The sequence below is a fragment of the Leuresthes tenuis genome, unplaced genomic scaffold (genome assembly GCF_036924035.1).
Source record: "Leuresthes tenuis unplaced genomic scaffold, fLeuTen1.0.hap1 SCAF_17, whole genome shotgun sequence".
NCBI classification, from domain to species: Eukaryota; Metazoa; Chordata; class Actinopteri; order Atheriniformes; family Atherinopsidae; genus Leuresthes; species Leuresthes tenuis.
Genome location: NW_027325371.1, coordinates 4,771,851 through 4,796,979, shown reverse-complemented (window position 1 = coordinate 4,796,979; position 25,129 = coordinate 4,771,851). Strand labels below are relative to the sequence as shown.

At 45.8% G+C, this 25,129-nt stretch overlaps 1 protein-coding gene across 8 annotated transcripts in view; it reads right to left on the bottom strand.

Annotated features, from left to right (window-relative positions):
- Positions 1-25,129, bottom strand: part of arhgap23a (Rho GTPase activating protein 23a) — a 64,646-nt gene that overhangs the window by 22,461 nt on the left and 17,056 nt on the right. For 4 of the 8 annotated variants that reach the window (XM_072369024.1, XM_072369025.1, XM_072369026.1 and 1 more), the window contains exons 1-2: positions 8,735-9,497; positions 2,641-2,844 (exon numbers count right to left, since the gene is read on the bottom strand). In XM_072369024.1, coding sequence (XP_072225125.1) covers positions 2,641-2,844; positions 8,735-8,977 — 447 coding nt within the window. In that variant the 5' untranslated portion in view covers positions 8,978-9,497. Of the gene's footprint in view, positions 1-2,640; positions 2,845-8,734; positions 9,502-10,279; positions 10,374-25,129 lie in introns of those variants that run through there. The other 4 variants (XM_072369030.1, XM_072369027.1, XM_072369028.1 and 1 more) reach the window with 3 other exon arrangements.

The window sequence follows — 25,129 nt, the reverse complement described above, 5'->3', positions numbered from 1 at the left end:
CAGTAACCTGTTTGTTTTCACAAGCTGTTAATGCTGAGTGCAGCACCGACACAGAAACTGAGTTTCAGGTTAGACGCTCTGCAGGTACAGATGACATCATCCCCTGCAGTAAACACACGAAGGTGAGATTTGATAGCTGCAGCTTGTCTGATCACCTACACACGCGCTGAATGTGCACTTTGGAGTTAGGAACACGGTGGGCTGACTGCTGCCGGGCTGACTGCTGCCGGGCTTTGTGCTGCGCTGAGTGGGCTCATTCCAGGCTCTGCAGACAATGGTGATGGCTTTAGAGACAGAGAAAGGATAGCTGCCGACCCCAGAGTAGAGCTCGGAGCTGGGGGACACACATTGACTGGCCAGTCCCAATTTCAGCACATCCGGAACCAAGGAGACAGTGAAAGTCGTCAGGGAGTCCATACATTCCCAGAGCTACTCATCACCACTTACTACCAGTTATCCAGAGCAACTCATCACCACTTACTACCACAGTTATCCAGAGCTACTCATCACCACTTACTACCAGTTATCCAGAGCAACTCATCACCACTTACTACCACAGTTATCCAGAGCAACTCATCACCACTTACTACCACAGTTATCCAGAGCTACTCATCACCACTTACTACCAGTTATCCAGAGCAACTCATCACCACTTACTACCAGTTATCCAGAGCAACTCGTCACCACTTACTACCACAGTTATCCAGAGCTACTCATCACCACTTACTACCAGTTATCCAGAGCAACTCATCACCACTTACTACCACAGTTATCCAGAGCAACTCATCACCACTTACTACCACAGTTATCCAGAGCTACTCATCACCACTTACTACCAGTTATCCAGAGCAACTCATCACCACTTACTACCACAGTTATAAAGAGCTACTCATCACCACTTACTACCACAGTTATCCAGAGCAACTCGTCACCACTTACTACCACAGTTATCCAGAGCAACTCGTCACCACTTACTACCACAGTTATCCAGAGCTACTCATCACCACTTACTACCACAGTTATAAAGAGCTACTCATCACCACTTACTATCACAGTTATCCAGAGCTACTCATCACCACTTACTACCACAGTTATCCAGAGCTACTCATCACCACTTACTAGCACAGTTATCCAGAGCTACTCATCACCACTTACTACCACAGTTATCCAGAGCTACTCATCCCCACTTACTACCACAGTTATTTGACACAGATCCCCCAATAATAAAGACAGCGCAGTTGTTACCATAAAAGTTGGATGGAATGCATTTTAACACCTTTTCTTCTAACATATTACACCAATTTTTCCTGTTAAGAAGGAAAATTGTTGCACACGTTTGTACGTTTCAAGAAACGTGCACGTACAACTATAAAATATCCCCCAGGTAAGCCAAAAAGCAAAGATCACTCTGGCTGTTTCTACTTGAGTTTTAATTAATAGAAAATTCGACAGAAAACCCGTTTCCACACAGTGAAGAACCTTTTGTCATGAGCAGTGGAAAACTATTTACAAGCTACATTCCTTTTTGCAGATAGTATGATGTAATAAAACACATCCACGTGCACAGTTTTCCGCTCCTACGTTCCCTGCTGACAGATGCAATGCAATTGAAAATTAAAATTCTTTCTACTATGAGAAATAATTCATTTTCGGGCGGCTTGATCCTGTTTGAGAGGGGTTTGAATGTTGCTTTAAACAATATAAACTGACCCTTGAAGACTTTTACGATCTGCAGACAATAAGAAATCATATTCGAACTGAGTCACTAAGTAAGGCATTGATAGTTGGGATCTATGCGGGTAATTTAGGAGACTTCCACATGGGGTTTACAGATAAGAACAAGGGGCTCTGTGAGTCCGATTGTCCAAAAATACCATGTGACCCTCATCTCCTCTGAGGCAGAGGACACAAAGACAGAACCAGGGCCAAAGGCCAGCAGTGGGCCTATTGTCCGGCGATGGCCTGGTACAGCCTGACTGCCAGAGAGTGGTACCAGGGTAAGACAACAGAACTCATTCAATCTGTACAACTATATCTGCAGCTGCTGGATGGTGGGGTGGTAGAAAAAGAATGGAGGTCTTGTTTCTGCGGGCTCACCCCACCCATGCCTCAATATCCCTCAATTTCACATCTGGAGACGTTTGCCCCCACACCTCAAAGAGCTAAATAACTACTCGGTCAGACAGAGGCTCATTCCACAAAACACCAGGATCAACTTTGATTCGCAGAGGATTAAAAAATGCCTGAGAAATAAAGTGCTTTTCAGTCCGATCTGTTGAGTTACGGAGGTGCTTTTTTAACATTTCAAAAGGTGAAAATCTGAGCCCATCTTTATGTTTTGTCTACACATCAGATATTTTCCTTTAACAGCAGCTTCGGTCTGTCCAGTCTGTTGTCTCTAATCAGCTAAGCTTGTTTTCCCACTTTGTCTGCGTTCATTTTACTCAACTCAACCTTGCTGACCCTCAGCTACATTATGACCGGCTTTATCTCCAAGCTCAGACTGGCTCTGTCCTGAGTTCTGAAAGTTAAAGCCTCAGAAATCCCTTTTATCAAGGCCAGTGAGCTATAGAAATCAGCATGGAGGGTGAAAAAAAGGTTTAGGGCATTCTCAGCTCCGCAGACATCTGCAGGTCTCACCTTGAGGTTGGTGTGCAGGGCAGACTCTGGAGGGTAAACGATGAAGTGGCGTAGAGTGAAACCAAAACCCTGGGAGTTCTTATGGAGGACCAGCGTCCGGGGACCCTTCCAGCCCACGCCAACCCCCTCTCTTCCCTGCCGGGTCGCCATCGGCGGTCGAGGGTTGTCACCAGCTGAGGAGACACCATCCCTCCGCCCCTTAGCCTGGAAGCACACAAACAGAAAGATTCAGCAAACCAAGGAGGTGAGTTTATTAGATCAGTGCATCAAGATCATCCCATTTACGGAGTCAGGAGATGTAAAACACTTGTCCAAACAGAGGAAACTGCAGAAGTAAATCATCCAGTATCAGTTTATTCTATTCTTAGCACCAAGACTGGAAAAACATTCCAGTTTTCCAGAGGCAACACATGTTTTGTTTTCCCAGGGAAGCACAAGGTGACTCTGTACTCGGTGACATTAACCCTCAACTGCTGGATTGTACATTAGCAGCTTCCTCAGGAGCTCCTGAATGCAGCCCAGTCAGGTCAGTCCTACATGCCAACCAGCCTCAGAACAATAGCCCATAAACACACTTGCGGGGGTCTGCTATCAGGAAGGGTCCATGTCTAGACAGGGCCAAGGAGGGAATGTGGCGCTTCACCCATTTTAGACTGCACTGACCTGGTCTGATGACAGGGAGAGAAGGTCCAAACTCCTCTGAGCTCAGAGAGCACAGTAAAGGCAGATTTCCACCCACTCTCTAAATAACTCATTCCTGCTGCTGAGTAAATAAGCCCAGCGAGCTCAGCTGACAGGCACACGTGAGAACTATCACCCTCATGCTGCCGCGACGACCCACATCTGTCAGTCACACAGCATGACCCCACCAAACATGGAGAGGGAGGAATGGGCATGTCGGCGGTCAGAGGTCGAGTCTGCTGTGCTGCATGTTCGCTTCCACAATTTCACCAGAACCACACACTGGGGCGCAGTTTGGAAACAAAAGCCTTCATCATGCGTCTAGGTAATAACTCAAAAACTCAACTCAATAACTCCAGTGGGGATTCTATCCAAACGCATCTTCAATTTTTCAGTAAAATTAGTATTTATTTGCATTTCCAGCCAATGATACGATTGGTAAAGTGGCGCCTCTTCTCCAGCCAGAAAAGGGCACAACAAAATGGCATAAAAAGGCTCCAGTCGACCCACAAATGAGTTCAAATCATTTGAATTTTCATCACAAAGAGCATATTTGTCCTTTTAGTAGGATTACGTTACTTTTATACATGATTCTATGTTTATAGGATCAACAAACAAACTGACAGCTGCAACCATGAATCCCATGGACCCAATCACCCAATGATAAGTAGGTACAACTAATACTTTTCAGTATCTTAATTCCTTCAGGCCATAAATCAGCAAACAGAGACTAACTCAGTCCACAGACATCTATGATTACCTCATGCTAGGTGTGGTTTGATGGGCATGTTGCTGTGAAGGCATTTTTCTTTTCTGCATGCAGCCAAATAAAAACTAAATTTACAATAATCAATAAGAGCAGGAGACGTGTGGTCGTTGGAGGATTCAGATCTATCAAATAATATTTCATTCTATGGTTTTGTTTTCAGTGTGAGAATATGTTTGAATGTATGTTCGAAGGCCAGAGGTGACCATGTCTAGACATCTATCAGCCCCCCCCCCCAAGAAAAACCCCACATTTCACTTCCTGTCATGCTTCATACATACAAACACACACCAGTACATATCAAAACCATATGCTCACACACAAAGACAAGCACACACATTTGACCCGGCAGGTCTGTGCGTGGCCACACAACAACAGGAAGTGGCAGGTTCGGCGCAGGAAGTGGGGTATCACAGGGGGGCGGTGTAACCAGTCATTCCTATAAATACAATCTTCATCGTGGGGGCACTTCCCATTCCTTCACTCCTCTTACTCCTTCCTTCCGCTCTACTTCGTTCCTCTCTCCTCCCTTCCAGCTCCTTTTCCTCCCTCACCACATGTGTCCATGCAGTGGAAATCCAGCTGTGCCGGCTTTCACCGCACAGTTTCTTTCCCCCTACTTTTACATTCCACTGGGGAAAAGGAGAAGAACATAATGTTGGGAAAAAAGACTTGGGTCTAAAATAGGTTTGCCTGAGTTCGTAGATTCCTGTTGGACAACACTAAACGCATGAAGTGTATATTTTGCAAATCGACATCCATAAATCTATGTGATACTGAAAGGCTGATTTTAGTCTGACAGTCTAAACAATGTAAAGTAACCCCTGCTATTTATTTCTCAAAAACATACAGCCAGGCTCATTATGTGGCATGAGGGCAGCATAAAGGAGTACGTGAGAAAGGAGTGTTGCATTAAAATTACAAAGAAAAGAGAGAGAAAAAATGAGGAAATGAACAAGCAAAGAGGTGAAAGGAAGAAGAGACTCGAGTGAATTCCTCAGAGGGAGCGGTTTGGTTTGGACAAGTTGAAACACACACTGGCATCAGAGGGGAGGGAGCACAGAGAGAGTGAATGAGAGGAGAAGGATGAGGAGGATGGAGAGGAGCAGGAGTATCGGGCCCCAGCGAGGGACAGGCTCCAGCACGCCGGTTTCGACCACATGGCCCCTCCCGGTGCTGGGAACACCAAACCCTGTGATTACCCAAAACACACAGGGTCTGACTGGGTCTCTGAGCCAGGACTGAATCCCACTCGGCTTCTCTGGACCGTGTGGGCTGTGCCTTTCTGTCCGACTATTCTGCCAAATCCACACTTCACCTTTAACGCTCACCAGATAAACACCTCACAAGTAAAGTGTCACCTTCTAGATTGTCTGCCACAACCAAAAAAAAGAGAAAACTACTCTAACTTGCTGGCATGCTCTGGCCACTCCAGGACGTGAGATTATGTTTAACCAAAAAGGCTCTTGGAAACTTTTTTCTGTGGTTTTAAGGCTAACGGAGATGGGGGAAACCTTGTTTTGCTGAGAAAAGAAGATACTAGAGGGAATCTTAACTGTTTAACTCACTTTTTGACTTTTTTCTGAAACCTACTGTCCTTTTCAGACATCCTTAAGGACTTAATTCAACACCTGATGATTATGTCATCAAAACACAGAAAAGCTTGAGTGGAAACTGAATGAACATGCAGAGCAGCTTGTAATGCCTCACTGCAGCTTCCTGCTTGAGTAGGTGTTTAGTGTTAGCAACACATACACAGCAGCAGCAGAAGTGAGGTTTTCCCTGCGGTTATTTCTACTCCTGATTTTAATTAAGGAGCATTTCAAACTCTGACCAGCATGGTTTCTGTTTTCCTTCAACGGCACATCTACTCAGCATCAATGTCGATTTGTAAGTTGAACTGAAAACTGAAAAGCTGAAAATAATCAGTTGAAATATACAGTAATAAAGGATTTTCAGCTTGTAACAGGCTTTTCTAGTTTAATTTACAACCATGAGGAGCAGCGGGCGTGTTAGTAAGCACACGCTCTTCCTCCCAACTCCATCCAGAGGTAAAGCAGCGTAGAGGAATGTAACGGCCCTCGGGGAGCCTGGCTCCTGCTAAAACCCCAACAGGAGAGAACAATAATGCTCTTTTAAACAGCTGAGAGCTGCAACCTGTTTGAAAAGTGGAGCTTTACGGCTGTTGCAAATGCTGACGAGCCTTTAATCCTGACAGCCATGGCTGTCTGCACCCGCAGCCCTGAGCCCGGGCTGCCATGAGGGAGCAGGAAAGGGACGGTGAAAAGCCAAACCATCTCATCCTGATAATTCCTGGACTCACCGGCCACAGAGACGGAACACTCAACCACTTCTGCTCGTCCAAATGCATCCTACATCCTGAGAGGAAAGCGCATGGCTGCATGTAAGGCTGCGCTCTTAACGCGCCAAGTGAAAGAAACACAAGCAGCCGAAGATTCAAAACACTCTGACAGCAACTTTCCAGATGTACACAAGAAGTGGTGCGAGTCATGCATGTGGAATCGTGCGTGTTTGTAGCTCCGTGTGCTCAAAAACCAGTCTAACCCCATAGTCAGTTCAACCAGGCGAGCAGGTGATGATGCAATGTCAGTTAAACAGGGTTTTCTACCTGAACAGCAAAACGTATTGTACTTTCCTGCAGTCTAACTGAAACCTGCCTCGCTGCCAGTGATGATGGTCATCAGCCCCATTTTGACTCAATCCTGGAGCCAGAATTGTTTCCAGGAGGAGCGACAGTTTTAGAATAACTTTTACAGCATGACTTTGTGGCACAGTGGGCTGAGGCATGCAGTTAGTGTATGACGTGGATTTAAATCCGGCTGGGGACTTTTTATCCTTGTTGCCTCCAGATTTAGCTTTAAGAATGTACCACAAAAACCTGGCTTAGGTGCACATTCAGGGGGAAATGTATTGAGCAGAGAATCTCCTCTCATGAGAACTGAACTGATCTTTTAGGCATCTGAGGAGCCATCTATACAATACGGTTCTTATCTGACTCCAAACCAAGCGATGAGGGTATTTCTCTGTGAGGGCAGCCTTCACACACCATGGAAATATCAGAACATTCCAGACACACGAGCTGCGTAGAACAACATCAGCCGCAGAAGACGGCGGCAGTGAAGTGAAGCTGCTGTTCCTCCTGACTTGCAGCTAAATTGTTACAGACACTTCTCTCCTGAAGAGTAAACAGAATACAGTGTGTTTGTCGCAGCTGTGTGTACTCCTCCCCCACACTCACATTCCTCATTGTGGCATTTCTTAACTATGTCAATGGCTGAGGGAGGGGGGATGGTGATACCTAGGAAAAGTGTGGGTGTGGGAGGAAGCTGTATTCCACATAAATGCACAAATGAAAATGAGATCATATTCGGAAGCAAATGCCCTGAACTCTGAGGGCATTTTATGGGGGGTGGGGATGCAGAAATTGCACAGCTTCTACAGCACCTCGCTAAAAGTGGCACTTAACAGCCTCCTTCATCTCTCCTTAGCCACTAATTAGAAACCCCTGAGAAGAAGAAAAGAGTCAACGTGCCATAGGTCACAATCACACACACGTTGAGTGGATAGAAAATAAGAATTAAACCGCACAAAAAGCGCAGATCATCACGTAGTGAGCGCTAAATCAAGCCCAGTTTTAATTTGTCCGTTTTTACGAAGGGTAACGTCCAACATTCAGCGGCTAATTCATCGTATATGAGAGGAAAAGCTCAAGAAAAAGCTCCGGCTCGCACTTTTTAAAAAACTGAAGCTGAATTTCAGTGAACGTCAGCAAAATAACATGAACCAACTCTTGTTTACCCCCCCCCTCGTCATAATCATTCAACTCTCACAACAGATTGTTCTCCTGGTCATCTCTACACATGATCTTCCAAGTGGGAACATACTGTGGGTATTTTAGTCATAACTGTGTTTAAAACTGATAGAGGTGACGTACAAAAATGAACAAACATCTGGATCTTATACTTAAAGAATATATATTTAGCTGTATTCTGGAGGGAAATGTGAGGAATGTCATGAAATCTGTCATAAAGACATAAAATCCATCTCAACTCCCCACTTGACACCAAATAATCCAACTTCAGGCAAAACTAAGTCAGTATGCAAGTGACTAACTGTAGCTTTAACGGCTTTAACAGCTATGTAAATATATCATTATACAACAATAGCAAAGGGACTTCAGACCAGAGCCTGAACGCAGCACAAGTATCTGCCAGGAAATACTGAAAGGTGAAAAAAAAAAGATCTGTCAACAGCTGAGCTGTTAACGCACTTCAAACAATGTGTACAGTAACAGAAACACTGCTGACATGCCCAACTGACAAATTGCACACAGCGGTTTACCGAGACATTTCTGCTGCCTTCATTGTGTGCGATGCTAATTCTAAAAAAAATCCCCCAAAAAACACCCCCATCACCACAAAAACAACAAATCTACCACATGTCAGGATGCATGACTTCATTTAAAACTCGAATCCCTTCTTTAAAATAGGAAAATAAGCCTTTGGAGGATCTTCAGAGCTTTTATTTTTAAGGATTTACCCGTCTTTACCGGTCTGAGCCTAACAATTAACCAGAGCATTTGGCTGATGCGAACGACTCTGCTGATGGCGGCTGACCGGCCCTTACCCTGAGCTGGTGAGAGCTTTGGCTGTGCCCAGCAGGCATGGCGGGTGGTGCTGGGGGTGGCATTGTGCCCGTGGTTCCACGGAGAACCGCCAGCCAAATACAGCGAGGCTCAGGGGAGCTGCAGTCCACCCCCACCGGGTTCTGGAAACTCCAGTCAGACCCGGCTGGCGCAGGGCACGGTAGCATAGCAGCAGGCATGGGGGCACGGAGTTTAGTCAGATCCACATCACTCTCCACCACCATGAGCTGCACACACTGAAGGATGGACACAGAGTCGTGGACACTGTCCAGACACAGAAATACAAATCAACCCAAATTCTCCTCTGGGATCCTCAAGAGTCTGAACTGCTGGTCTCCTGGCGCCAATCCATTTCTGTCATTTCGGAAAGTTTAATCCCACATTTTCCACATCACAGCCTGTCACTCCTGACCCCCACGAATCAGATGTGCGAGACTGTCACACAGAATCAGCAGGGGTTCAGTCCAGAGGAAGCAGAAGGCAGCCTCCTGGGCAGCAGATGGAGGAGTGTGTGTGGTACAGGGATCAGAGGTAGGTCTAGTTTCACTACAGACACACAGAGAACAACTGACAGCGTCCCTCCAGTCGGTGTCCGGTGATGATCTGCATACAAAGCCTCTCTGTCCACCCCCAAAACACACACCGCTGTCCCAGAGGGCTGGATCCTCTGTTTCTCCTCCCTCCTCCTGCCCTCTCTCTTCTTTTTCTCTTCTTTCACCCTCCCTCTATCTCTAATGCCAAACAAATCTCTTCATCCCACTCCCAAACTCAGTTGTCCTCAACACCACAAGTATCAGCTTTTCCATCCCTTAAATAGTCTTTCTTCGTCTCTTTTGGTTTCTCTTTCTACTTCTTTTGTCTTTATCCAAACGATCATTCAATCCTTCCGCATGAACCGGTCCGGCTGTCATCTGCAGGCAAACAACTGGCGCTTGGCTCTAATCGACAAAGACATCACTGAGGTTAGACATCAGTCTACAGATGAAGATGTCTCCTGCTGGTTAGGTTAAATCCTCCACAGATGATTCTCCTGCTGTGTGGTGAGGAAAACCCGGTGCCCGCACATGTGCAGCATGTGTGTACGAGGTTGCACAAACACGGGGACAAAGCTATGATCCCAACTTCACAAAAGCCGGCCCAGCCTCCACCGCTTCGCTTCCCCTCCACTCAGAGGAGAGACGAACAAAAAAAGGCCAATTTTCTACACAAAGAGAAAAGAAAACATTCTCTGCTACAGTCGGTATTTTACTGCCTTCTTCTTTCGGTTAAGAGGGGAAAATACAGAGGAGGGAGGATGGTGGTGAAAGAACATGGAAAAAGCCTGAGCCGACTGAGCAGAGCAACAAGCCTTTCTGTTCTTTAAAAGCTCAGAAAACTAAACTTCCACTCTCTCATTCTCCTGTTGCAATCAGACCGGCACACAGCACAGTCACACCCTAACACCTCGCCACTAAATCAGGCAGAAAAGGTGACCTGCTACCCCCCCTCCTTCCCGTCCGGTCGCCCCCACACAGCTGAGTTCTCACCAAACAGCCGGAAGTCCAGGATACGTGCGAGACCGGCAAACAGGTGACCATGTTGCAGCAGACGACTCTCCCTTTCAACGCTCATCACCGTTAAAACGAAGTGCATCCATAAGCGGTGAGGTTAGACAGGTTTCACCTGCCGCACAGCGGGGCGAGTATCGACTCGACTGGAGAGGGCCGTCATGCGTACAAAGACTGTACCCTCTGGATATGCTGCAACTCGCCAACAAGAAAACAAACACCAGGTTTCAACAGAGCCGCGGAATATCTCCAATACGCAAATATCAGTTAGATTAATGACCACTAATTTTTTCTGATTGTTTGTTTTTAAAGAAACAGTCCACAAGCCCAAATCTAAACAGAACAATGAATAGAAAATACAAATTATAAGACAAATATGATGACAGCCGTGCCCTGAAGCACACTGCAGCTCCACAGCTGTGGTTGGGAGATTTTACAAAGGAAAGAGTTAGAGAAGCAGAGTTAACCTTCAAAGGTTCCTGCATGCTGTTATGGAGCTATTTTCTATGAGTGTGCCCCGTTTTTTGTTCATTCTGTGGATATATAGAGGGATGTACATGAGTTAGTTCAGGCTGTACGAGTCCCCGGCAGAAGACTTAACAAATGTATCTGAGTCTGAGTTGAACAGCTTTGACTGGATGCTAACTGTGAGCACTGTTAGCTGCTGAGTTATACTTTTAAAATGGACTACATCTATAATATGTTGTAACCACTGGTTTATCATGCAGCATATAGACTGTTTCACATATTTACACCAAGCCAGTTATCACAGGTGAAGCTTCAGAAAAGCAATGCAGGCTTACTGGAAGAACACACAAAAGACTTTTCAGGCATTTAGTTCTGTAGTTGCACTCCACTATGCTCCCTTTTGACTGACAACAATGCTTTCAAATAAATGGGACACCACGGATGACACTTAGTGGTCCTGCTGGAGAAGTAACCAACAGCAGGAGGTTCATTTTATGGACTTGTGTTAATTAACCAGCTGTTGAACACACCCAAAATGTGACAATTAAATCCTCTCAGACTCAGGGGAATCAAATATTAGAGGATTGTGGCTTTGTCTCACAATGTGCTAACAAGAAAAAGGAGCAACACTGAAAGTTATTAAGCTGGGATGGATGTAAATATGTGTAAATGCAGAAGGAGACAGAATTGTTCTGTCTTTAAACGCTCGACAGTCTCACACGAAAAGACCTTTTCTTAAAAAACAAAAGTCTTGGTTTAGGTGGATCCACACCTCACTTCATCCTCGGTTTAAGAAGTTTATTGAGTCAGCTTTTACTAACACACACACACCGTTTACACATGAACACAAAGGCTGCCTCTGCAGTGCTTCCACATTCACACAAACTCATGCCACATGTCCCACTGAGTCACAACTGAGTATAAATACACAAGGCTGTGTAATTATGGTTCCTCTTAAAGTCAGAAGGCTGTGGCTGTGGGGGGGTTCTCTGCTCTCTGCGGTTCAGAGCAGAGCTCTGAGTTCGCCTGTTGGATCCCCGTCCAGGGGGTGCAAAGTGAGGTGTGACTCCTGTTCAGGGGTGAGAGAAGCGAGAGAAAAGACCACGCCCGTGTGGCCGTGAGGAAATCGGAAACGGATGCCAGCAACAGGATCAGAGTGGGTCTCTGGCTGAAAAGGGTTTAGGATTTGAAAATACACAAGCTCTCCATTTCACTGGGGGGGATTTCATAGAACATTTTTCACAATAACAGTTAGTGTTGGCGAGGATGGAGCAGTGCTCGATTTGGAAACAAAAGGTCTCAGTCCGTCCAGCTCCCCTTTTCTGTTTCTCATGAACCATGGAGGCATTTACAGGAGCGGAGGATGAGCATGGCGAGGGAAAAAAGGAGCGATGAAAGAAAAGTAATTGAGTTGCAGTTTACATAATGGACTCACAGTTACAGGTGAAGAGCTGTGACAATAGCACAACTCCCACTGGTGACCCACAGCATCTGCTGTTATTGTACTGGCTGAGACATGCCAGAGCAAGCCTGCAGCTGTATATGGGCTTAACGTGCATCACCAGAGCATACCGTCCTTATCTGACCTGTGGAGATATGTCACACTGCACCTTGAAGGCAACCAGACCTCATATTAGCCACATTTTATCACAACCTGCCGACACAAAGCTCTAAAAGTGAGGAAATCAACATGTGCGGCTAATCGCAGGCCCCGTGCCTCCTGCCCGGCTCCCGCTGCTCTGTCAACAAACACATCTGTGGAAAGTGAGAGGGCTGTGGAGAGAGGTAATGCAGGATAAAGCAAAGCGGGGTTGCTGGTGTAACAGTCGGATTAGTTTGATGATATGTTTTAATCCCCTTCGTACTCAAAACATGACCGTTAGCCAGCAGATTAACACGCAGTGACCGCCGCACCTTTTTTCTCCATGCGGCTTCTCCGCAAGACAAAACAAAGTCTTTTTCCTCATTAACTCACAGAGCTGTGAGAAATAAGCCAAGACTTTACAGGAAACACGCAGGAAAGAGAAGAGTTTCAGACCGCTGAGTGAGCTCTGGGTCGGCGCGTCACAAGAAAACCAAACTGCAGACGCAGCGATGGGCAGTTTCTCCAAACACAGGCCGCCACTATGAAGGAAGAAGACACGGGGACCCAGACAGAGATAAATCACCTTACTTTAATCTGAGTATGACTCCTGTTCCCCACTGGTGATAGAAACACTTCAGTGACACAAGTTTTCTGTGTCGTCACACTGATGCTTTAAATCAAAAGGAGACACATTATGAGCAGCACTGAGCATCAAAATCCCAAATGGTTAACAAGAACAATCTGGAGAAGCCAAATCACACCTTTTCACAGAAAAATGATGTTGACTTTTTACCATTTCTCCACATGAGACACAGCACTATTTTGACCATTATTGTATTTTTAAAAAAAAGTCCTATAAATGTTCACTGAGCCTGTGACAGAAGGTGTTAAAAAGCAAAAAGGTCATGAGCAGGACTGGCTCTGATTTGATCATCTTTTTCTTCTCCTGTTTGCTCTTTCAAAGCCACCGTTACATAAACCGAGTCTTACTAAAATGTAGTTTGAAGGTAAAGCTCCCTGGTTTAAAGAGAGCTGCAAACGAGCCTAACTTCTTACGCAGCAGAGCTTAAAACGCTTAAGCCTATGGACACATTTTGGTGAGAACTCAAAAGTTGTTAAGGCTCAATATCTAATCTTAGTACAGTGAAAAGAGTCCATTTCTATGTCTAGACTGTCATTATGTGTAATCTGTCAAAGTGGATTCCACAAAAGCAAGCTCTTGGGTAAAAAAAAGTGGCGTAGCTTTTTAAAGCAGGTTAATTTTAACTTCTAATCTTCAGTAAATCCCCATCCCACAGAACCTATTGTCGTTTGACATCATTCCGGGTGTAGTTACCAGCCTCAGACACTAGAGGGCAGCTACAACCCAAAGTCTGACAGCAAATCTCAGAGGGCACCGTGGCACGGAGCCAAAGGTGAGGAGTCACACAGTATTACTACAACAGGTTGCATAAAGGTGACCGTGCAGCATGAGTAGGTGAAAGATGGCGACCTATAAGCATTTACTTGCGACCTGTGGTTGTTAGTCAGTTATAGTAGATAAGGTCAGGGTGGGAGACGGAGGCTGGAGGTCAGAGGTCACACCTGTTGTAGGCTTTGGGGTGCAAACGGTCTCTGGAGGGCAACGGCAGGTGGAGACGAAATATTCAGGGGTTTGACGTCCGATCAACCCACAGCTGAGGGGAGCTGGGTGGTCCCCAAACCCCCCCACCCCTCCTCTCCCAGACAGACTGACCAGAGGACTGATGCAACAACAGGTCACGGCTCACTTCAGCAGAGGATTAAAGCAGCCCACCTGACCACGAGCTCCTGTGCAGGAAGCCAACGCATTATGCATGCATTCTTTACTGGTGCGAGCCGTTTACCCACAGCAGAAGGCTTCAGAAACAAGGGTTCAGTCGCTTAAACAGGATCCCACATGAAGCCAACTCTGTAGAACACATTCTTAATCATTAACAGAAATCAAATATCAATCAGTGCACGGGCTGACGTTTATACTACAGCTTAAAAAACAGATGTAACTAATTATTGAGCTCATTAGTGGCAAACCGGAAGAAACTGCTGCTTCAGTTATTTATCTTTTAAGGTCATAAGTTGTCAGTAAACAGTAGAACAAAGTCCAAAAGAATTTCCAGAAAACAAGATTAGATTTTTTTTTTTAATATCTCTTGTTTTGTTGGACAAACAGTTCAATCACCGTTTAAGCTCGACGTCTAGCTAAGCAATATTCTCTCACCGACTGACGTAAATAACATGCTCCCTGACGTCTGCTGCTGAGGAATACCTCACTGGCAAAAATGTTGAACCCATTTATGCAGAAAAAGGACAAATCCAGCTTCTCGAGAGTGGGAGTTTTGGTGCTTTATTTGTCTAAAATCGAACTGTGAGAAGAGACGACGTGATTAAAAGTGTCTTAGTGGTGAGAATGAAATCTTCTGATGTTTTATGATGAATCCAGAATGTGACAAGACGATTGAGAGTTAATGAAAATAGTTGCTGCAGATGTTCCATGAACCTACAGGCAAAAACTGTTTTTTTTTTTTAGATTTATGACCAAAATAATGGTCAGAGTCTCAGACTAAAAAGCGAGTGAGAGGGACATCTGGACAGATGTTGGAGCGCAAGAAAGGGATATTTACTGAGAATGAAAAATGAGGTTAGAGAGTTATCGAAAGCAGAAACAAGAAGCTGAAACGAGCAGATGGAAAACAGCAGAGCTTCTCCCGTAACTACTCCAATGATCTCCCAAACACATCCTCCTTATCGCTTTATTTCCAACTCTTTTCCAGCAACACATACTGACAAGTACAGAGAGCATGACTAAAATAATGAGAGCACACCTGTCACACCTCTCAGATGGAGAGATTCTGAATACTTCTTCTGTGCAATGAGAGGATGAAGGATCAAATTTCATGGTCCTGAGGGATGATGCGTGTTCAGAACTGGACATTTCTATGTATGTGAGAGGGAGAGACTGCCACTCACAGCTAAATACTCACACACTTCATGTCCTCCAGCACGCTAAGTGGAGAGATGGTGCTCCACTTTAACCTAATTAGCAGGGAGTGGCTCCTCTGGCAGAGCGCAGTCTTCATGTTACGGTCTGCACTGAAACCATCAGAGCTGGAATACAGACGAAGCTACTCTGACTGCTGAACCTTTCACCTCTTTTAACATATATAATAGGAATTTAACTGTGATGCGTTGGGAAAATAGCATGTCAAAAAGCACCACAGTGACACGTCTCTCCTATTAAAGCGAGTAAAGATTTCTCTCTTTTTTTACGTTTCCAGGTTTCAGCTTGAAGCCCGTCACCTCCATGCTGATATTTTCTTTAAAGAGCCGACGAGATGCCTCTGTCTGAGCTTTTTGAGAGCTTTACACTCATTACCAGTTTGAAATCGCCATTCACAGCTGATTTCCCCCCAAGCGTAAACGTTCAGGACTTAAACATCTCGCAGCGCAAACCAGCGCCTTTAGATATAAGTCTGACTGCCACGGCTTTAACCTGCGGAGAATCAAAATGTTCCACCTTTGTGTGAGGTTTTCCTTCATGCTGAGGAGTTGCAACGACTTGCCAAGAATGTTTGAATCTAAACAAATCTGTCGCAGCTAAAGCTGTGGCGCTTTGTGTGTGGAGTGGAGCGCACAAAGACGCCAAATGCTTCCCAGGTCCTGCGGTCAGGAGCCACCGTGAGGCAACCGTGACGTGCTGTCAGGTAAAGTCTCAGCTGGACTGAGCACACACATCTGTCTCCGGATGCCTGAACAACATCAGGGCCAATGACGACATCTGGCAGCGAGCTAAGCCCCATCTCCCTGTGCTGCACCCCCTCGTCCTTCTCTGCGCTGACCACAACCGCTGGGAGCAATCAGAGCGTCACGTCTGAGCTCCACTGCAATAAGAGCCCCCACCCCTCTTCTTTTTCTCTTTTCTTCCCCTTCTTTCTTGGTTGTTTTCAGAAGCAGGCCTCAGCAGAAGGAAACCGCAGGACTCCAGCAGGCCATTTGACTCTCTCCACCCCCCCTCGCCTCAGTGTGGGAGAAGAACAGCGACTCTGAGCCCCCTTTCCTTACCGTTTCCCTCCCCCTCCACAGGCCCAGATGGATATATTTAGCTCATCTCTGGCTCTTTGTAATTAACATGAAAATTACAACTTTGAGACTCAGAGATGACGTTGTCGTTCTCCTTCGCTGAATCTAGACCCCGGCTCGCAGCTCGGGCCCAAAAGCAGGCAGCGCTCCAGCATCTGGGGCGTGGCAGCGCGACGCTTAGCCAGGGTGGGTGAAGACGGGAGCCAAGCGCTCCAAAAGGCTGCATAGGGGAGTCTGAGTGTTTATTAGAGCAAACGAGATGGCCTCCATCAGCCCTGGAGTTTCCATTTGAGGTCATCTGGTTTTTGCATTCCTGCCATGCACCACCGCTCACACCATGCTGAGGAAGTCCTTCATTGCTCTGTTTACTAAGGATTGTACAGTCCAACAATTCTCAAAGTGGAGTCTGGGGTGATAAGTAACCATTTATGGAGCTTTTGGAGCAGTGAGGAACTGTTCGGTTTCCTCATAAAACACTCAATTCTGAGCTTCTAAAAGTTTAAAGATTCATCAAAATGTTTCTAGTGAACTCCCTGACAGAGTCTGTTCTATGGTGGCCCTGAAGTGCAAAACAGAGGTTTTTGTTTCGTCTTCTCGGTTTCAGTGTTTTCTGATTTGTCTTGGTTTGGCTGTAATGTTTTCTGAAATGTTTCCTCATCTGTTGTTGCGTCTTCTGTTCGGTTAGATTATCTAAAATGCTGTTTGTGAGGCTATGTTTTCTGTCTCAGTTGCACTCAGGCTCACAGAAGTTGTCTAATCACACGACTCTCTGCACAGTGCAGCACAGACGAAGCTATCCACGCAACATAATCAATTACTTTGAAATTTGAGGCTGACAAATCAGGTCTTCTCTCCTGTAAAATCTAATTATACACCGGTCTGGTCAAGTATGAAGCCGAAAACCAATCCGATCTCGTGTCACGCAATGGCCGAGCAAAGCAGCAGAGACGGCCTCTTTTCTCATACTGAGGACCGTACGACCTGCTGATCCCGAGATTAAACCCAAAAAGGCCGCTGCATGCTTCCTCTTCTCCTTTTCCAGCGACACAGAGATGCTCCACAGATACTGCGGAGCATGTTTTGAATACAGCGGGATCGTCCTATGCTATCGCTTCATCTGCTCCTTCCTGTTGACACACGACAGACCCAGCTGAAGAGGAAAGTGTGTCATGGTGTCATGACAGTTTTCCAGCTGATCCCAGTGGCACTGCCCATCATGCGCTTAATGTAATGATGGAATCCATATGCCAGGCTGATAATGATGTGGCCGTCTCTGTCTTTAGCCTCTGTCACACTGCATTAGTGGCTCAGACTCACACACCAAGTTAGCTCACCCTGCAGATATAAACCGACCTCTGTGGCTTCATGACTGGTTTCACCCCAGAAAAGAAGGTCAAACTTGTGGCCTCAAGGGAAGATGTCTCTTCATGCCTCCACCCAATGGAAAAGCACAGGGCTGTGACACGAGAGTCACACACTCACACATGGTTTCAGTGTGTTATCCAGATGGGAGACAAGCTGGCTGTGCTTAGAGCAAAAAGAGGAGGTAACAGAAACATACTGTACTGTTAGTTTTCACTGAGGAGCGGGGGGGAGGTGTATGTACAGGAATAATACTGAAACAAACCTTTTATGGCACACACGAAAACCTGCTGCTTTAACAATGACAGCTACCTCAGAGAGAGGCAGGCGCCAGGTGCATGTTCAGACAAAACTGGAAAAATGGAAACAATAACAGCACAGTATCTTGAGAGCAGATAACCAAAGAAGGTAACGGAGAGGGGATCAAAGCAGAGGCTAATTGCTCAAAGTCATCGGGAAATGAGAAAAGCTTGAAATGTGGGCAACATAAAACAGAAAAATTCCCCCGCCAGCAAGAACGATGACACACAGATGAAAAAGAGCAACTAAGAGCAAAGATCAGGAGGAAGCTGTGAGAGATATGACAGAGAACAGAGCTCAGTGTGTGCACAGTCGCTGGATTTGCATGTGCATAGTTCCCTTTCAATCCAAGTGCACCCACTACAATAGAACTGCTGTTTATTGAGCCCACAGCAGCGAGTCTCATGAGCAATTACTGCTGGAAAAGGTGTAACGGTGCATCAGTTCTGTGAGATTTAAAGCTTAAAACAAAAAGTGATGCAAATGAACATGAATCAACAGGTACAGGATTGTAGTGTGTTTACATGTGAGTATTTTAGATTATAGAAGCACCAAAGCTCTTTTATCCTGCCTGATTAGACAACCTCTGTCACCTTAACACTGAGGAGGAAAAACAAGTGAGGTTGGCCCATTCAGCTGTCACTGCTGCAGAAATCCTTCATGTAGTTTCAGAGGTCAAAGCTGTGGCAATGTGAAGCGCGTAGACTTGGAAATCAACCTTGTGGAGGAATGATCTCACTCATAAATGAAGGCGTTTTAAGGCGTCTACTTTAAAAATAGCCGGTGCGATATTTTTCACCCTTGTCTGGTCTGTCATTAAGTAAATGCAAAGTCAAGTTTGAGGTCGGTTGAACGAGCCTTGGTTGTTTTCTGACACTCAACATAATGCTCCCAGGTTTTTTAGCTTGTGGGCGGAGCCTAAGAGGCTGCTCACGCTCCAGTTATTGGTTATTACGCATCGGCACTGTGACAGAATACTTGATCCTGGCGCTTTGGGCACGTTTCACAGTGTTCTTTCTAAGCAGTCTTAGAAGTCTTAAAGAAGTACATAATTCATATCCTACAACGGAACCTGCTTCATTTTTCAGCAGTTTTTAGTGGAACGGCTCTCCAGCTCCTCCATTTTTCTAACCATAAATAAACTAAATAATTCTCTGCACAATGAAAGCGAGGGACACTGTTTTGAGCCGCCAACACAGATCAAATCAAAGAAACGCATGAAGCAGACAACAGGACTCCATCTCCACCCAGCATCCTCGGCCCCTCGTCAGCCTCCAGATAATCTTTGTCCCGTGATTTTGCAGATTTTTGCAGACCCTCCCCCATTCCTCTTAGACTGCTTACAAACAGTGAGACAGACTACCCTCGTGGTTGTTCTTGCACTCCACAGTGCCGTGAAAGTAGAGATGGAGGTCAGTAAGTCACCGCTGTAGCCCTGATGAAACTTCCCTGTGTGTGATCTGCTGTTCACAGTTCATCAACTCTCAGGCAGAGCTTTGATGGATGGAAGCTGGCTCGCTGCCATCTGCAGTACAAACAAACCCGCAGCATCCCTCCTGATAGGAAAGTTATGAACAGGGAGCAAACATCATCTCACTGCTGACGAGCCAGAAGTCCTCTGCTTCTGCAGAAGTTTACATATCACAGACCAGATAAGAGTTTAATATCAGCTCCATGTGAGTGCGTGATATTTACAACAATAAAAATAATATTACTGAAACTAAAAGAAGCAGAATTTCACCGTTTCTAATCAGCCTAAAGAGTAAGTTATGCACGAGCTTCTGCAACCAGTGCGGATGACACACACACCGTAAGTTATGTATCATCACTGACAGTAAACTGTCCCTTTAATACAATCCTACAGATCCTGAATTTTACAAACTGGGCTTTTAAGCAAGAAAAGCATTATTTCAACCTGCCGTAAACAGACACTGTGGGAGGCGCAGAAAAGGGATATTTCTAGTCTACTGTAATGTTTTTTTTTCCATTACTCAGAGTATCTTGGCCAAACTTTGCTTTTATGTTACGAGGAGGGGTTCCACTGTTCCACTTTGACTTTCAGCGCTCCCTCAGCCAGTGTTCCCCATGAACTGTCCGGATACTAAAACACTGCAGACCGCTGAGAATCCTCACCTGCTGGCATCACATCCCTGCGGCCGCGCTGACGTCCTGCTCACATCAGCACACTTCCGTGTTCAATGAAGCGATTCGAAAATCCGACAGACAGCAAAACAACAAACATGCACCGTGTGCGCAGATGGCTTAACACGTGCGTGAATTATGCATCAATGGATCTTTATTTCACTGCTTAAAAACTGTTATCCGTCTACTTTCAGCTTCCTTGTCTCCTCTGTTCTTCTTCTGCCCTGAAAATTCCTCACAGCCAAATTTCCTCAAGTCTCCTTTCTTAAATTTCTTAATTTCCGGACAAGAGAGGAGGCTTATAGGAGGAATAAGAGAGGATGACGTGCTGTGTCCTTGGCAAAGTCGGGCGACTCATTCATAACACGCTGTAAATTAAAAGTAATTATATAGCTTGTCGTAAACAGATTTAATGCTCATCTGACAGTAATGATCAGATACAACAGTATGCTGCAACAAAACAATGGTTTTATGATGCAGTTTTGTCAGCAGTCATTTAATTGGCGTCAGTTTAAAATAACGGCTCCGGAGCGAGGACGTCCCATTTAATTTAATGCCTGTCACCTCGCCTCCTCTCCCCTCGTGTCTGGAGTCGACTCCTCTGCTCGCATCTCTCGAGGGACGGACCGAGACACTACGAGAGGTGTCAAGTGTGCGAAGATAAGGAAATGGGATGGGGGGGGGGGGGGGGGGGGGGGGGGGGGGGGTCACTACAGCATCAGACACAGCTATAATGATAATCAGGTGCCTGTCAAGGGTTTTCCATCTGTGATTATGAGCATTCTTTTTTATTTTGTGTTTCAGTGGTTCATACATTCTGACAGCACGACACTAAAGCCCTGAAACACCCCTTCGATGTGGAAGAGCAAAGCTTCAACGTGCTTTAAAGTTAAGCTGGCAACTTTTTCTGCCTCCCTGTGTGAGGTCCTGCAGCTCTTCTTCTTCATGTGATGATGAAACGGACCATCTTTGGACACTTGTTTACCAGCCAGATAAAACACTACTTCACAAACGCAGAGCAACATTTGGCAGCTTTAATGTTGGTTTTGAAGGGAGATCCTGCATTCCTCTTGCTTGTCTTCCCCTTTTATTGCTTCTCCGTGGCATTATTCTCCCCTCGTGACTCATCAGGTTTCTCTCTCTTTGTTTTGTTATCTTTTCTCTGTCCTGACTGCTCCTTCTCTGCTGCTCTTGCATTCCAGAGCAATCCCCTCGGTTCATGAAAAAAATCTGCACAGCTGATGGGAACGAGACAAAGAGCATTTGCAAGCACACGCTCACACTCGCTGCTAATTGCTCAACGCAACATGAACATGCCGAGAACCGTGTGATGCAAAAATGTGCACATATTCACATCCATTCAGGGAGCAATCAATGACGGAGCATTAGGGAGACAAAACAAGATGCAGGATCAGATCATCTGAATGCAAATGAGTCAAATGCCGGCCCCTGTTTAACCCCTGTGGCCCCTGCCGCCCATCGTGACAGGAGTCCCCTCCTGCCTCTTTAGCCTCTTTTACTGGAGGCCAAGTGTGTGACAAGGAGGACAGCAGAAGGGGGGTTCTAACCCCTGAACCTTGACCCTGATTCCAGCTGTGCCTGACAGCCTTCAGGCCGATCGCCAAAACAGATAAAGCCTGAGTCTGCATTTCTGAACAAGACCTGACTTGCTCTCCACTCCGTCTGTATGCAGAGCATCACGTACTGTAAAAGGGTCTCATATTTTCCTCAACAAAAATAACACTCTGACACACACACAAACACAGCGTCTCTTCAGGCAAAAACACAAAGAGGCAGTGACACATGCCAGACCCTCAACAGGCTGCATCTAATTAGCTCTCATCGGTTTCTGAGAGGAGCTTTGTTTAACACCAAACCTCCCAGCGCCTGCCAGTCAGGCGCCACATCAAAATCGCCAGCTGGGACACGAGAGGGGAGAAGAAGGACGGATGTTCATAATGAATCCGCAGATATCTGTATAGAATTTAATATGTGGAAAAACAAAGTGGATTCGATACATACAGTAGGGCTCTTTCACAGAGCTGACCGACTAAATGGAGATCAATAAAGAGCCATTTGCAGCAGGAACAGCTGCTTTGCAGAGCTGCACTGCAACACTCGCTCCCCTCTTCCCACAGTAAACAAGGTCAATGATGACTGATGTCCTTCGCCCACCTACAAACTGGCTGCACTGTGTTTGTACAGCATCAAGGACTTCCTCGTGTAAACATAAAGGGGGGTGGCCCAAAGCGGGCCGACTTCCACTCAGAGACGTGCGAGTGCGTCCTGGTTCCACGCACCTGCACCAGGGTTACGAGCTGCCGTCAGCCTCTGACCCTTTAGGTGTGATGTCAGCATGCAGGGGTGCCAGTATCTGTGTGAGATTTAGGAGCGTCAACACACACTCTCTGCAGGTTAATGATTGTGGAAGCGAGGTCGCAGCTGTTGTCTCCGCAGTGGAGGAATGCATCTGGGGGTGACGGTGTCGAGGCGGGAGGTGAAGGAGTGATGGTGTGAGAGATGTTTTCGTGGTGTTAATGGACTGAGGCACGACACTCCGTAACAAACACTTTACTGTCACTCTGCCCACGGCACCGGCCTCGCCAATGCATCCACATACCAGCCGTGTTTGGGTGAAGCTTCTCTTCGGCTGCATTATTTCATGCTTGTGTCCCACAATGCAATGCGCTGCTGAGGGGGAGGAGGCTTTTGGCCAAAGCTAAGAACAATTTTTACATGCTTTTTGTTGAGTTCACTGACACAATATGTGTGCTGCATGGTTGCAGGATGTAATTTTGCCGTCATGACGCACATTATAGGCCATAAACTAAACACAATTTACACATTTCATAGCATGAGAGCTCTGCTGTGGCTTCTACCTTTTTTTGCTTTTGACACCACTAAAGAGGGGATTCCTACTTGCAGTCTTTCATCAAATGGTTGACTTATCACCACATGATGATTAGACATAGCCTCTATAACTGTTTCCTATTGTTTTTGCAAGCATGTTTGTTAACATAGGAATGCAACGGCCATTTTAACACGACACGATAACAAAGAGCAGGGTTTCTGAGCATTTCTTCCTCCAATTAGACCGAATAACAATAAGGCGAGACAAAGTTTTTACACTGTCAACAAAAAGAAAAGAGCTGGAGGAGTGTATAAGATGTGATGTGAACAGATCGGAGGTTACGATCGTGACTGTTCAGCTGATTTAAAGCGGAGTAAAGAAATGTCAATAACAGAAACCTATACTTACCTATAAATGAACACCTTTATTGTTTCTAAACCAGTGAAAGGACATTGATTCCCACGCTTATCAATGAAAACAGCAATATACACACATCTACTGGATGAGAAGATAAAACTATAACAGAGGTACAACTATGGAGGCGGTAGGTATATGCAGGCAGGGTGAATGATGACACTGAATTCTTTAATTATTGCACGTCTGAGATAATAAAGAGATTTTATGGATGTTGCACTGTTTGTTTTAGGGCTGACAGAGTTAAGTGTCCTGATAGCTCTGTGGTAGAAACTTTCCAGTGCTGATTTGGAGCCAGATCCCAACTTAGAACCAGTTCTTTCTCTTTCCACCGCCAACGTGCCGGCTCCAGCCCCACAAGCATGCTGCTATGCTGCTATGCTGACAGCAGCTCTGTGCTGGTCCACAGAGAAGATGTCGGGGGATGAGGGTGGGGTCATGGAGACCAACAGACTGGCAGAAATGTTGTGCCTGCCATAAGTTAGCGTAGCTTTTAGTCGAGAGAGAACTATACAAACTGAGCTGGAGGTTGGATGCTGAGTTGAAGCAGCAGTGGAGGAACACAAGCTCCGTGTTCCTCTCATCTTCCTGCTTTCTAATATCTTAAATGACGAGTCGAGTAGGCGAACGCTGTTCACTGTGTCACACGAAGCTTAAATTAATTACATTAGAACAGTGGGATACAATGGCCTTCACTTGGATGGAAGGAAATGAAAAACAGGGACAGTTCCTTAAATCTCGCACTGTAAACACAGCAGTACCTGCTGTGCTACAGTACAGTATGTGCCCACTGAGGTGAAGGCATCTGCTAGTGATCACTAAAGTGCTTTCCTCTGCAGCATCTTACAGCTGTTTTCAGTTAAGTTTGCCTTGACCAGGAACTGATCCTGGGTCTGCTGACTGGTCCCTGGTTTAAAGTCTGCTGCCCCTCTTTGGTGGCTGTCCTGTCATCAGGTGGCTCAGCCAAAGCCACTGCCTTAAGTCTGGGTTTTGAAACCTATACATGAATCTCTGGAAAGCCATTAGCGACCGCCAAGAAGAAGGAGGCTGCAGGATGATGCTGCAATAGCTTATAGTATCAGAGAAAAAAATGCAAGTGAAGTGAAAGGTGTGCTGCGGCGGGACAAAACGCGGGGGTTTAACATCGACCACCTCGGCACGGGATTTTCATAAAAGCGCTCTCAAGTTTCTCATCATCAATACTGGAGCATCACGAGGCTGATTGCATCCCGGCCTGTATTGATCTCACACACAAACCGTGCACTGCTACATTAGAGCAGCCCCACTAACAACGTTACACCAGTCCCACTGGACAGGATCATAACTGGCCTCGTCAGACAGACACCTTCTTCCCTTCCTCTACAGGTTTGGATGCAGAACCAACACCCAAAGCCCGACTCACTTTGACAAATTAAATATCCAGTTCTGCTTCTTTCTTAATTTGTATCAATCTATCTAATTGGTTTGTATCACATTCTTGCCATGATTTAGGATGGAGAACAGCAGAAAAAGGACAGCTGTTGATGTATATTCAGCTTACTCACTACTATATACAGCTTTACTGTCAAATAGCACCGACGTTAGTGCAGTAAATTTATTTGTCTGGTGAAAG